Source organism: Gambusia affinis, linkage group LG17, assembly GCF_019740435.1.
Source record: "Gambusia affinis linkage group LG17, SWU_Gaff_1.0, whole genome shotgun sequence".
NCBI lineage: Eukaryota > Metazoa > Chordata > Actinopteri > Cyprinodontiformes > Poeciliidae > Gambusia > Gambusia affinis.
Genome location: NC_057884.1, coordinates 1,259,267 through 1,273,660, shown reverse-complemented (window position 1 = coordinate 1,273,660; position 14,394 = coordinate 1,259,267). Strand labels below are relative to the sequence as shown.

The window sequence follows — 14,394 nt, the reverse complement described above, 5'->3', positions numbered from 1 at the left end:
AACGTTTCAGTTTTTGTTAAATATCTAACGTTTTAATATCTTGTCATATGGCACTACACTATCTGATGATTTTCATCAGCAGAGTTCCTTTCTCTTTCCCATATTGCTTGAAACCTGTGGCCTGCTTAATAATGTGGAACATCCTTCTTAAATAGAGTTTCTTTAATTGAGCTCACCAGACAAACTAATCAAACTCTCTGAAATTAATTACAGCTTTGACGTCAAGTGTGTAGTAGTTTGAATTCATGACTGAGAAACTGAGCTTTTGAAAACAATGATGTCATATGAAAATGTTTGTTCCTTCCCATGCTTCAGCGTGATCATGTGAAACAGGGGTCCCCAAAGTTGGTCCTGGAGGGCCGGCATCCTGCATGTTTTAGTTCTCTCCCTGGTGGCACCAACAACCTCTTCAGCAGGTCAATGTTCTTCTTAGGTCTTCTAACGAGCCATCAATTGATTCAGGTCCGTTAAACCAGGGAGAGAACTAAAACATGCAGGATGAGGACCGACTTTGGGGACCCCTGAAACAATGCTCCTAAAAACAGTGAAACAGATACTGGAGCAGCTATCTGAGTAGAACTGGAGAAGTTGTAAAGAAAGACTAACGTACACAGTCACAGCAACACCTGCTACAGTGTTTCTCTGTCTTCCCCAATATCCTAAAACACAATCTCAATGCTTACAAGCTGTTCTTGGCCTCGATTAGTGGATGAACCTGGCTGGGGTGGTTTTAGAAAAAGTAGGACAACTGCTAAAGATGTAACATGTTAATTGAGTCTACTGACTCATATTTGAATAAATTTGACATATTGCTTATGTTAATACGGTAGCATTTAGCAAATCATTTTCTTAATTCTAACTGAAGCTTACTCATTTCATTTCAGATGATGGAGAGTAAAGATGCATCTGTCTTAACTCAGTGAAAGTAAACCCTATAGATAATGTTTCCTTATACTTGTGATGGGATTCGAGGAGAGATTGAACATCAGCACAATTATGTATTATACTCTGGCTCTTGGGGATAAAAGGACATTCACTCAATATTAGGACATCCCTAACAGGAAAGTTACATCTTTGAGGCAATAATAAGTCATAATTACAATACAGCATTTAAACAGATCTTTAATGAACAAATAAAGCAGACTTTGAGTATTCTCATAAAAATAAGTAATGTGCTTTAAATAGAAACAAGTCAGTTGGATAAAAACAGGGCAATTTCACCAATTAGAATAAAGCATAACATTGAAAAACAATAACAAGAATAAGGTTGCTGTCAGATGACCATGAATCCTGTTTACATCTACAGAGCCACATTCTTTTTATTGTAAACTTATTGTGTGGAGACCTTATACAACAAATCCCATTTCAAAAACACATTTAATGGAATAAGAAATAAATGAAGAAGTGAAAACTAAAGTTTGAACTGAGAGCAGCACAGAGGAGACATTTCTCTGGTTATCAGGTCTGAACTGGTGGTGGAGGGCACTTCAGGTGGAACACAAACAAAACATGGCACATGTGCAACATTAGTGCCCTGAGTGCCCAGTAAACATATTTCCTTCCATGGTCAGTAAGTTTGGGGATTCCTAGCCGGTCACAGAGTTAGAATACCTGTTAAGTTAATGAGGAGTCCAACATTAATGAAGCTGATTCCCAGAATTCCTCTCCCACAGAGACAGCAAGTGACTGCCAGCCTGGGGCTCCAACTCCTACACAACACAAAATATCCACATAATCACAACATCAGTTTTCATTTTATTGGCATCTTTATGTTTGCTTCCTCTGATAAAGTTGTCTCAAACTCCAGTCCTTGAGGGCCGCTGTCCTGGAACATTTACATGTGTCCCTTGTCCTAAACTATTGAATTAAATGGATAAACAGCATCACTAAAATGCAAACAGGTTCTACAAAACTCTGAAAATAAAATAATACTGGATCCAGGTGTGAAGAAGCAGAGACGCATCTAAAAGTTGCAGGACATCAACTAGAGTTTGATACCACTGCTCTAACACAACCTAAGCCTTGGTAAAGAGAAACTTTAACCACCTCATACTGTAAATCCCAACACCGCTTACTGTTTCTGGCAGTTCTGCCAGTCTGAGACGACAGAATCTGCAGCAAGCAGCTACAGTGTGTTTGAGCTTATGATGCAGTCTCACCTGTCCATCCCTGCTGACTTGAACTCGCTTGTTGTCATTCCATGGGTTCAGGATGTGCTGGGTGAAGGGGAAGGGAAGACTCTCTTTATGGATCCACTCTACACTGAAAACTCCTCCAAGGCCCATGAAGCCCCAGTCCTGGCAGCTCTCCTGGCTGACGACAGATGTCATGCGAGCGTAACCCTGCAAACCACACATCTTCAGTGGAATGCTTTTTATTAAAAAAGCTTACTGCAATGCCATCTTCATACATCACATTTCTGGGACAATCTTCACACTTATTTTTGACATGTAACAATAAAATTGTTATTAATCTCTTAAAGTGACAGCATGCAGTCACTAAGACACTGGATAAATTCTAGAAATGTTCCTGTTCTTCAAAAGTTTTGAAAATTCCAAAACCTTAAAGGGGACATATCTTGCAAAATCCACATTTTTAGTCTTCGGGACATTTATTGCATACTTTGAACGTGTCAGAGTGTAAAAAATGTAAATTTACTCTTTCCCGGTGCTGTGTAGATATCTTTATACTCTATTTGGGTTACATTTTTCAGTCTGTTCATTTTTCTCTTCTCCCTGTTGCATTTTCTTGCTAAACAAGGTCATGGACTTTGGGCTAACCAATTTTGTGAATCCGCCATTTGTTTTCTTGCAGCAATTTTGTAGTCCAAGTTCAGTTATACCAAAGTTCTAAGCAAACAAGTCAAAATGTTTGGTTGTAGCATGTATTAACGCACATGGCAGTAATAACACCACTGTGATGCATTTATTTGGATATGTGGTTCTGCAGGATGGTCGTCTTCATTCTCCTGTTCTGAGTCAGTGTCTGGCTCCAACATGTAAGGTTGGATGGACAAGTTTTTTGTTGCTGACATGTTTAATAAACTTTGGTATAAAAAATTTCTTTTCTGGTGGATCTTAGTATCCCTGCTATGATTTAAAAATGGCTTTGTGACCTGGAGGTGGGTGGGTTCAAAGTATTTACAATTAATATCAAACCTTACAGTTGCCTACCATGGACCTTACCAGAGGGGCCGCTTTTCATTGGCTGATGCTCATTCTACGTGGTCACGTGGTTGGCGGTCTCACAAACACACGCTTCCCGTTAACTAAGTACAGCATAATAGCAGTACTGATACAACTTCTGCACAGTCTTACGTTAGCTAAACAGCTCAATATGCAATGTATACTGTATGTGACATACACTAAAGATTTTATTTTAGCAGAGAAGGCTTTGGACTAAACTGTTACTCGTGTTAGCCACAATAGCACCAAGTGCAGCTGGTCAATCAACCATCGCTGTGTTCAGGGAAGCGCTGATTAATAATCGAGAAATAAATATCAAGCCTGGAAACTTGATATCGTAATGGACTGAATATTAACGTAATCTTTGCTCGTCTTGCGGGGCGCAGGCGGTTGCCATGGTAACAGGTGTGCTTAAACTACAAAGAGAGAGAGAGTAAAAAGGTACGAGTGGTTTTGAGTTGATCACCTGTTCGGGTTATTTTACCTTTGTTTACCTTTGCTGTGGCGCATTACAGCCGCTGTAGTTTTTAAACGTTGGACTACGTTGGACTCATTTGTGACTATACGTCATTCACGACAAATATTAAATAGAACAAATATATTTCATAAATTTTTAACAAACAAATGGCTTCTACCGCGATAATTATGTGAAATTAAATTAATTATATCCCAGCTTGAGAAGATTTGCCTTTACCTTAACAGAACTCTTTGGATCCTTCTATCAGTCTGTAGCTTCTCATATTGAAGTCATCAAACCAAAGTTCAGATCTACCATAACTGACTGACACCTGCTAGCCTCAGGTTTGCAACCAGCTTGTGACTGAGAAACCAGTAACTTCCTCCCAGATGATGATATGAACTTGTTACCTCCTCTGTCCATTGTAGTAGCTGATATATTGTGAAAATCCGGTAGAAATTATGCACTAATGGAGTCATTTTTACATAGAAACAACGCGCTACGAGGCTTTGCTTGTGAGACTTGTGGTCACGTGGGTCGGTTGTGGGCGGAGCTTGGTAAGGTCCATTTGGTTAGCCCTCTTCAACAGTTGACTACTTCCCCACAGGCCTCGTCGATAAACAATGACATGTTTATTAACATGTCATTGTTAATAAACAATGACATGTTTATTAAACATGTCATTGTTGCTGACATGTTTAATAAACTTTGGTATAAAAAATTTCTTTTCTGGTAGATCTTAGTATCCCTGCTATGATTTAAAAATGGCTTTGTGACCTGGAGGTGGGTGGGTCTTTAAATGTCTCATTCACATTTTTAAAAACCGCAAAAAGCGAGTTGCTCTGAAACGCCTCAGAACAGAGGTAAACCAGGGGTCTGTGGAGCTACAACAGCCAAGAATTCAGACCAAAGCATTGCAGTTCTACTTAATAGATCATAAGGAAGGATATAAATCTTCAAACTCACTGGCGGCCTCTGTCTCCAACAAATGGATCCTACCACAAACCTCTACACAACATGACAGTCTCATATTCAAAGACATGTACAGAGGAGACCAACAATGTCAACTGAAATCAGATACCTGGAAGTGTCCAGATCCCTGGACAGAGAAGATGAGGATTATGAAGCTATTTGCCAGGAAAGCTTGGGTGAGTTTGGTCTCGTTGCTCGGTGTAGTAGACCAGATGCCTTTCTGCTGAGAAATTTCTATGTTTCTGATGCTGTTGCTCTTCATAATGAAGTATCGGACTGATGACACAGTAGGCTTCTGAGACACAGACTTTAAGACCAGCTGGGAACAAAACAAGTAAAAGAAATCCTTTAAGCTCGCACAATCCTCCTTTTATCGAGTATACACTTTACATTAGTGAATGAGATTACAATGAGTAAAGTTTGTGTTGGAATATGGATGAAAATAAGATACTTTGTTTCAATTGGGGTAGGCAATTATCTCTGGGGCTACAAAAACAACTGCTGTTTTCTAGCAACAATAGATCTGTCCTCACGTCTTGCTCACTTAAATTCACACAGAATAAATACTTAACGCCTGCTTGATATCAAATTTTTATATCTGGGACACTGAAGGACATCTTAAAGGACCAGATGAGACCCGTGGGTCATTAAATGTCCTACGTAGCACCTATGTCCTACCTTTCCTGAGGGAGACTCGGGAGGCCCATCCAGAGTTACAGAGCAGGAAGAACTACTGGAGGAAGATGGATAATCCCACAACTTCTTGATAGCCAGTGAGACTTCATCTCTGCTGTGGGAGTTAGTCTTCAGCAGGTCAGAAGACAGCAATCGACGAGGCCTGTGGGGAAGTAGTCAACTGTTGAAGAGGGCTAACCAAATGGTAGGCAACTGTAAGGTTTGATATTAATTGTAAATACTTTGAACCCACTATTTTCTATCTGGCCTGGAGACAGACTTTTCTAAAACTAAAAAAGATCAGACACTGTAGAATACATGATGTGATCTCCAGCTGAATCAGACTGCTGCATTTTAGCAGTACGTTGAAAAACTGTCTGACATTTATCTCATGTACAGTTGTGTTCGAAATAATAGCAGTGCCTCAACAGCAGCAAGAAAATCACTGGTTTTATTAACATTTCAAACTCTATACCCCAGATAAGTTTCTGGGGGGTAAAATAAAGGTATAGAAAACCAACAAACCCAACAGGACAGCCATGCATACTGTGGATTCTGTGAAATTGAATGATTAACTGAAAAGGGTGTGTTCAAAAAAATAGCAGTGGTGAGTTCAATTAGAGAGGGCATCAATTAGGGAGGGTATTCTGGGAAAAAAGGGTGTTAACAGGTGATCCGTATTTAAGGATCAAGACAACTGGCATGCTGGCTGTGCATTTCTCCTGAAAAAACAATGAAAATGGGTCGTTCAAGACACTGTTCTGAAGATGAGCGTTTCCTAATAAAAAAATTGATTAAAGAAGGGAAAACATACAAAGAGGTGCAGAAAATCATTGGCTGTTCAGCTAAAATGATCTCAAATGCCCTGAAATGGGAGCAAAAAACTGAAAAACGAGGAAGAAAAAGAAAGACAACCCCTCGAATGGACAGAAGAATAGCCAAACTGGCGAAGACTCAGCCAATGATGGGATCCAAGAGGATCAAGCAAGACCTTCAGTTGACAGTGAGTACTGTGACAATCAGAAGACGTCTTACTGAGGTTAACCTTCCAGCAAGAAGCCCCCGCAAAGTCCCACTGCTGAGAAAAAGACATGTGCAGAAGCGTTTACAATTTGCCAAAGAGCACATTGACTGGCCTGAAAAGAAATGGCATAATATCTTGTGGACAGATGAAAGCAAGATTGTTCTTTTTGGGTCTAAGGGTCACAGGCAGTATGTCAGACGCCCTGCAAACACAGAATTCAAGCCACAGTACTCACTGAAGACCATTAAGCATGGTGGTGCAAGCATCATGATATGGGGATGTTTTTCATACTATGGTGTTGGTCCGATTCACATACAAGGGATCATGGATCAGTTCCAGTACATCAGGATCCTGGAAGAGGTCATGCTGCCATATGCTGAGGAGGAAATGCCTTTGAGGTGGACCTTTCAACAGGATAATGACCCCAAACACACCAGCAAGCGAGCAAAAGCATGGTTCCAGATGAACAAGATTCAACTGATGGAGTGGCCAGCACAATCCCCGGACCTTAATCCCATTGAAAACTTGTGGGCTGACATAAAAAGTGCAGTGCATGAGGCAAAACCAAGAAACGCTGAGGAATTGTGGAATACAGTGCAATTATCCTGGGCTGCAATACCTGTGGAACGATGCCAGAAGTTGGTTGACTCCATGCACCACAGATGTGAAGCAGTCATCGGAAACCGTGGTTTTGCAACAAAATATTAGTTTAGGATACTCAGCTAGGTTCACTTATCAAGAATTTCTTTGTTTGTACAGTACATTTTTGAGTTTCCAAGGAAAGATGGCAACACTGCTATTCTTTTGAACATGCCATTTCTTACTTTATTTGAAATATTATTATTATTATTTAAGTTTTGATGACTTTGCGCAATTGTTTTGCTTTGGAATAGAATGTACTGTGTCCCCAATGTATCTGTGTTCATTAAAGTACAATTTCTTTGAAGAATTTTGACATTTACTCATTTTTCTAAAGGCACTGCTATTATTTCGAACACAACTGTACATTGAGATGCAATTTCTCATCCATGTCTATCACTTGTACTTTAGTAAATACAGTAATATATTTATTGGTTTGTATGTTTATGCTGTCTAATTAGTGTCATTTTAGATGTTAGTTATAATGCCTCTTCTTCTTCTAGCTATTTGTCAGGCCAAAGTTGTAAAAAAACAAACAAACAAACAAAAAAAAACATTCTTAATGTTTTCTTACATTATTAATAATAACATGATTAATTATTATTTCAATCTGTTTTTAAATCAACTTATATCAGTTCTTGTTCCAAATTTAGGATACTTGGTTAAACAACTTTGACCTGATTGTTTAAAGCTCAGTTATTAACAATGGAGTGTGACGCTAATTACATATTACACAGATTTTAAAGCTAAAGAAAAAAACACAACTATATCCTCACTATCAATTTTGTTTTCTTGAGTTATTTTAATAAAGGGCAATAGGATTCAGAGGTGTAAAGTTTGTCCTAAATGTTCTGCATATTCAACTGTAATTTATTATCTTGTAATACGTATCAGTTTTCTCCTCTCAATAGAACATTTGGAACAGAATAATAACACGTTTCACTGTCTCTTCTAGAAAACAAAAATCACATTTTCCTGTAGGATGTTTTCCATTGATATACTGTTTAACTGGGTATGACCAAAACATAATCTGGATAAAATCATTTCTTCCTTTCTATTTCATCCTGTTCTCTTCCTTTGAGTGACATAAAGCCACCTGCCTGTTACTTCTTCTTCTCACCCTTGATTTTTCGTTTAATGACCGATTTGATTTCTCCTTTTGCTGAATGGTACCAACATGTAACTTTAACTATTTTCTGTTGATTACTTTGCACATCCATCCATCCATTATCTGAACACCCTTCTTCCCTAATGGGGTCGGGAGGGTTGCTGGTGCCCATCTCCAGCTGCGTCCCGGGCGAGAGGCGGGGTTCACCCTGGACAGGTCGCCAGTCTGTCGCAGATTACTTTGCACATTTATCTGTCAACTCATTTTCTTTTATTCCTATGTGTGATGGTATCCATGTAAAAGTAACTAATAAACACATTTCCTGAATTTTATATATTAACAATTGAATCTCTAACAAAAGCTCTCATCTGAAGTATAAATAATTATTTGTCAAGAAATATAATAATGAACTTGAATCTGAACAAAATCCTCTTCTTAATAGACGGACGTCCTTAATCTAAGATGTCTCCCATCATAAATCCCCATTATTGTTTTCTGATTTTTTGAAGCATCTGTATAAATTTGGACATAGCTGTAATACTTTTATCTAGGTAAGATTGGACTGAATATGGGTCTGAAAGGTTTTTTACATTCTCCAACAAAGTGAAATCAACAATACTATTAGATAACAGAGATGGATGAACTGGTGACTCAGGAACTGTGACTGACATTTATGTGAGATAATAAAAATTCTTTAAAAAGCCTCACTAGAATGCAGACAGGTCTGTAGGGCAAAACTATAGTCCAGCCAAAAGAATTTAATTACTTTTTTCTTTTTCCCATCTAGGTTTTAAAAACTCTTAAATTCAGCTTGCAGCAGGGCAACAGTGCAACATACTGTGAAGCCCCCATCATAAATCAGAAAATTGTAGAATCTAAACACCCAAAGCATGATTATGTCATTTTGTCACCATTAATAGTAAACTGAGAAAAAACTGAAAAATCAAAAGAAGAGAAACCAGCACAAGACACTACCATCAAATTGATAGTTATTGGCCTACTTGTCATTTGTGTTGTGAGAGGGCAGCTGGGGGCTGGCCTTGGAGTTCCTCCCTGATGACCTCGGCCCATCCTCTGATGTCATAGGCCTAGGCCTCTGACCAATCCCTGTAGGCTGCTGCAGGCCGGCTTCCTGCTCCTCAGCACCCAGCACCTGGAGGCAGTCAGCGTGAACTGCAGGCATTAAACTCAGGAATAATTCCCATCCGGAGGCAAACTGCAGAGCAACGATGAAGTTGACCACGTACAGACACTAAGGTCTGGATGACTGCCTCGTCCTGCTGAGACCAGGGTTTGGAAGGACAGCGGATCCTCTTTATAAACAAGTTCTGCCACTTCTGTCTGAGTTCAGACACCAGTGCTGCAGTCTGACAACAGTAGAGCCAACAGGAGATAAGCATAAGGACACGTCTGTTAGAGGCTGGGTAATCTAAACAAACATGAAGATTATATGATGAGTCAGCAATAAAAAAAATCTTCACAGAATGTTCTGATAACATACAAGAAAGTTTGTCATCCTATGCTATGATTTCAAATTTTTAAAACAATAAGAAGAATTCAATATTATGCTGGGTCCCTTCTGCCACATTTACATTTTGATTCACCAGACAAAACGTTTAAGAACCGATGAAACACATGAAAAACTCAACGCTACATGTAAAAGTTTTTAAAACTGGTCTTAAGGCCTCGACATGCTTCATGTGAAGTGCTGAAACCACTTCTCATTAACATAAACGCGTGATAAAAATTGTGTGATTTTGTTTGCAGAGAGGCATCTGCCTGTTGAACTCGACATCAGGCCAAGGTCAAAGTGTCTTCACAGAACTCTGTGCGAAGCGTTGTCTGATTGTTCAGAAGTTTTTTTACTGTACTTACAGTATGCAAATTAGGTATATTTGTACTATTCTTCACTAAATTATTATGATAATAAGACTGGTGGATGGTTAATCACTCCTGGCTATGAACCATCCAGGAGTTAATAGCCAGGAAATCCATTGTTCACAGAAGAGGCTATCTGGAGAAAAGTGCGACATAAGCTCAGTGACCATTTCCTAAAACCAAAATAGAGAATGTATGGTGGGAGGAGAGACCTCCACGGACAGAGGCGTGACGTGTACTGAAGCAGGAGGGCTGCCACAGGTGGTCTGCGCTGTTGCATGGAAGGTGTGTGAGAATACAACCAGTCCGAAACCACGTGACTGTGTGTCTGCTGTTCGGCTTTAGATGAAGTATGTCAGGGTCTTTATTTCTTCACCTCTCTCTCGAGCCCAAAGACAAGCCAGTCGTCAATCTTTATCTCCACTAAGTCTTCTGTGTCGCTGTCACTCATGTCATCAAGAGGATTTTCTGCAGAATAGAACACAGAAACCTGCTTAATTTGCAGAGGCAAGCTTTGTAAAACATCAGAACATTTGATCTTTTTAGGCTTTGGAAAAAAAGTTGACGATTTCATGGAGTAATTAAGAAATAGATACCAATTCTAATAGTTATTTTGTCAGCAATTTGAGACAGAAAGTTGATCAATTAAAAGAAGTGATTTTTGGCACACGGAAAAAATGCTTAACTTAAGAAGATGATGCAAAGTGATCGAACAGCATAATGATGAGAAGTTAATTTGTTGGTACAAACACCACAAACAGGACAGGTGACAACAAGCTGCCCAGATGAAGCTGTCCTTATTTAGATTAGATGGGAACTAAAAAGCCTTCACCACAGACCCTGGATTCATATAGTGGAGGTACCCCCACAAAGTCCCACACTGCTCAGAAACACAAAATACATGTGGATGGGACTATCAAAGTACCACAACCTCAGGAAAAACTCTACAAGGGAAACAGTTTGGTGTGCTATTCAAACACCTGGATGAAAGTCATCATTTATGCTTCTGTTGGCCAATCAGAGACTTCCTTCTACCAGTAGATCTGTGTAACTGTTCCAATCATCTATGCTACACTGAATAAGGTCAACCATGTCAGTCCAATAAAAATAGTACAATAGAGAAAATAAGTAGATACATTCAGCCACAAGAGGAAAGTGAAATTCTCAAGGGGCCCCAAGTCTTCTCTATTTGAAATGAAGAAATAGAGAAAATATGAGGAAATTCACCAACTGCCATTTTCTGACTGATCACTGATTACTGATGTTCAAAATGACAATTCCGATTTTGGCCAATGTTGATTTTTTTTTTTTTTGTCTGAATGTTGATAAATATAGCAAGAAAGTTGCTGAGTTGACAACCGTGGGTCACCACACAGTGGGTTATGTCTGCATGTTTCCAGTTAACAATAGTGACCTATTGTTAGTCATGTCTGCGAATGTGCAGACATGACCTGGTAGACAGGTCTGTCGGTGAAACCTCTCTCATATCAGAGCAAAAGAGGACAGTTGCTGATTTGTAGATCTTTGCAAAAGTAGATAATATCAGTGGATAAGATTCACATTTAAGCATTGGCCAATAACCAATCTCCCAAAATGAAGGTAATCGAGACTGATTTGACGGTGCACCTCAAATAAATATCTTTGGACATAAAAAGAACAATCAAGAGTCAGCAAAAAGCTTCAGTTATTAAAGCTAGAGACTAGTGATCAGGCCTGAAGTGATTGACTCTGAGGAGGCTCTGAGGCTGCCTTTTCTACATGGCTCCAAGGAGGAGCCATGTAGAAAAGGCAGCTCTTGGTCAGAGCAAGTATTTATGCACCCAGAATGGTTGCTACAGGAAATTAAAGAATTTCCCAAAAATGAAGGTGGCATTTCAGGTATGTTTTTGATGATGGAATGACATTATAAAGTGATGTAGAGCTCAAGTCAATTTTACATTCTGCAATTTTGCACCTTTAAAAAGGCTAAGTGCTTGAAATATACAACTTAAATAAGAAAAAAAAGATTTTAAAAAAGGTCTTTGATTTACTTACCATTTCTTTTTTGTACAGCACTTTCATGGAGTGTGGAGCTGAGAAGTTTGGTGCCACCTCCAAACATGGCCACTGTGATGGAGGTCACCACTGAGCAACAGCGGACACTGGCCATCCTGTGACCTCTGCTCATCTCATCATAGATCAACCAGTCTGTAGGGAGAGTCTGACCTGATTTGGAGCTGTTGTTCTAAACACAATGAACACAAAGAATCATATGCCTAAGAATCCTTTCTTTAACACAGTTTATATCTCATAATTATAGAACGAATGACTGACCAGTTTTAGATAAGCACATGCTCAAAAAAGTGCAGCCTGATTAAAACAGCTGAATATTAGGAGGAAAAGTTCACCATATCAAAGCCTTTCTCTGGACATTCCAGTTTTGTAACCTTAGACAGCCAATGAATCATTCAGGTAACAAAAGGAAGTCTTGTGTTTACAAATGAATGGAGAGAGAGAGAGAGAGAGGGAGAGAGAGCGAGAGGGAAGGGCAGCTTTAACATGAACAGTTGGAAGAGGATCTAATTGCCAGATTGGATATTTTGATTTTTAAATTAATTTGGAGATGTCACTGATTGAGGGGAAACTGAAAGTGAATTAGTAGGGGCAACTGGAACTGTAACAGATTATATTAAAGCAATAGTCGATAGAGGTTGCTAGTGGATATGTTCTATTTTTGAAGAAAACAAAATGACACGAGAATGTTACAAAAATCAGAGGATACAGATAGGGAGGAAGTGAATCTAGTAGTTTTGTCAGTGGTGGGATGTACTTGATTACATTTTTATTGTATCTGTAGTTTACTTGAGTAGATTTAATCGTGGGTACTTTCGATTTTTACTTCATTACATAGTAAAAAAACAGTAAGTAGCTGTACTTTCAATTTAACTACATTTCTGTGCAGCACTGCGTTACATAATACATCCAAGTCACATTGTGCTTTTTTTATTTTACATGCATAGGGAGAACATGCCAATTCCATGCAGAACAAACCCAGACTGGGATTCTAACCCAGGACCTTCTTGCTGCAAGGCAATAGTGCTTTAAACCTATTAACCTTAAACACATCAAAAACAGAGCGGCTGCTCCATGTCAACTTTCTCTCTCTGATTTTTGTGTTTCGGTGTTGGCAATTAAAGTCCTACCTCCTTCAACTGCAGCTGGCTCAGGACTGATGTAGGATGGAAATGAACCTTCTTCTCTCTGTTACTGGAGAGCAAAGAGGTCTTCTTGTTGACATGAACCATGTTTGGATACATTCCAGCCACCAGGGCTGCTTTCACGACAGCCCAGTTTTCAGAGTTCAGATTAACATCCCGGATGTCGCTGCCCCCACGGGCGCGCACAAAACCTGGCAGACCAAAGAAAAGGCTCCATTAGCAAAAATAATCTAAGTGCTTACAAAATTCATAAATATTGCATATGTCAACATGCCAGGGGCTAAAACACAAAGAAATGAACAGGAGGAACATTTCTAAGGCAAACTATTGCCAATTCTGAATTTTTGATGTTCCTTCTCAAGTAAAAAGTCAAAAATGCTTAAAAATTTAAAACTAATTATTTACTGTGTGAAATATCCATCCATCCATCCATTTTCTAACACACTTGTCCCTTAGAGGGAAGGAGGGTTGCTGATGTCTATCTCCAGCTAATGTTCCAGGTGAGAGGCGGGGTCACCCTGGATAGGTCACCAGTCTGTCGCAGGGGAACTGTCTGGAACAGTTCCCCACAATAATACTGCGACACCAAAGATCAGATCAGACAGTTCGACATAAATATCCACATACATCATTAACTTAAGATCACACAATGGGTCATGAAGTGTTCCTAGAGAAGAGATGCAAAAAACCTCAAATTACATTTTAAGGATTTTAAGGATTTTTGCTGCCACTTTTCAATGGTTTTCATTTGATTCTAACATTTTGCAGAGTATGAATAAAATGAGAGGAAAATAAAAGTCAAACTCACCAATAGCACGAAGTTGTCCTAACAGTTGTGTCCTCATGCCAAGAATCATGTCCATGGTAGACTGGGACAGGAAGTTCCTTTCACAGAAGGATCTCTCCCAGCCTTCACTGCGAGCTTTCTGCCATGCCTAACACAAGGGAGGTTTAAATTTCTCCCACTGTGACGTTCAGCTCAGCTTGACATATTTTCATCAAAGTAGACCAGAGATTGGAAAGACTACTAATAGTTGGTATGGTGGACCTCATCTCTTCTATGGGTAAGTTACTATTAATGTAACTGGATAACACGTCTGGTACAGTTTCTCTTCGCAACACACTTTTTGTTTGGTGTAAGAAATCAGGTCTTTTCAAGTTGAAGGGGCAAAATTACCGTGAAGTCATGAGTCATTGGTGGAAATCAATGACTCATTGATTTCCACCATTGATTTCCACATGAGTCATTGGTGGAAATC

At 39.3% G+C, this 14,394-nt stretch overlaps 1 protein-coding gene across 2 annotated transcripts in view; it reads right to left on the bottom strand.

The window, feature by feature from the left end:
* Nucleotides 1–651: 651 nt before the first annotated feature.
* LOC122819755 (3'-5' RNA helicase YTHDC2) overlaps nt 652–14,394 on the bottom strand; it is a 37,194-nt gene continuing 23,451 nt past the window's right edge. For both annotated transcript variants that reach the window (XM_044096746.1, XM_044096749.1), the window contains exons 22-31: nt 13,944–14,070; nt 13,121–13,326; nt 11,973–12,162; nt 10,315–10,406; nt 9,308–9,427; nt 9,062–9,213; nt 5,293–5,452; nt 4,724–4,933; nt 2,160–2,342; nt 652–1,709 (exon numbers count right to left, since the gene is read on the bottom strand). In XM_044096746.1, coding sequence (XP_043952681.1) covers nt 1,638–1,709; nt 2,160–2,342; nt 4,724–4,933; nt 5,293–5,452; nt 9,062–9,213; nt 9,308–9,427; nt 10,315–10,406; nt 11,973–12,162; nt 13,121–13,326; nt 13,944–14,070 — 1,512 coding nt within the window. In that variant the 3' untranslated portion in view covers nt 652–1,637. The remainder of the gene's footprint in view (nt 1,710–2,159; nt 2,343–4,723; nt 4,934–5,292; nt 5,453–9,061; nt 9,214–9,307; nt 9,428–10,314; nt 10,407–11,972; nt 12,163–13,120; nt 13,327–13,943; nt 14,071–14,394) is intronic.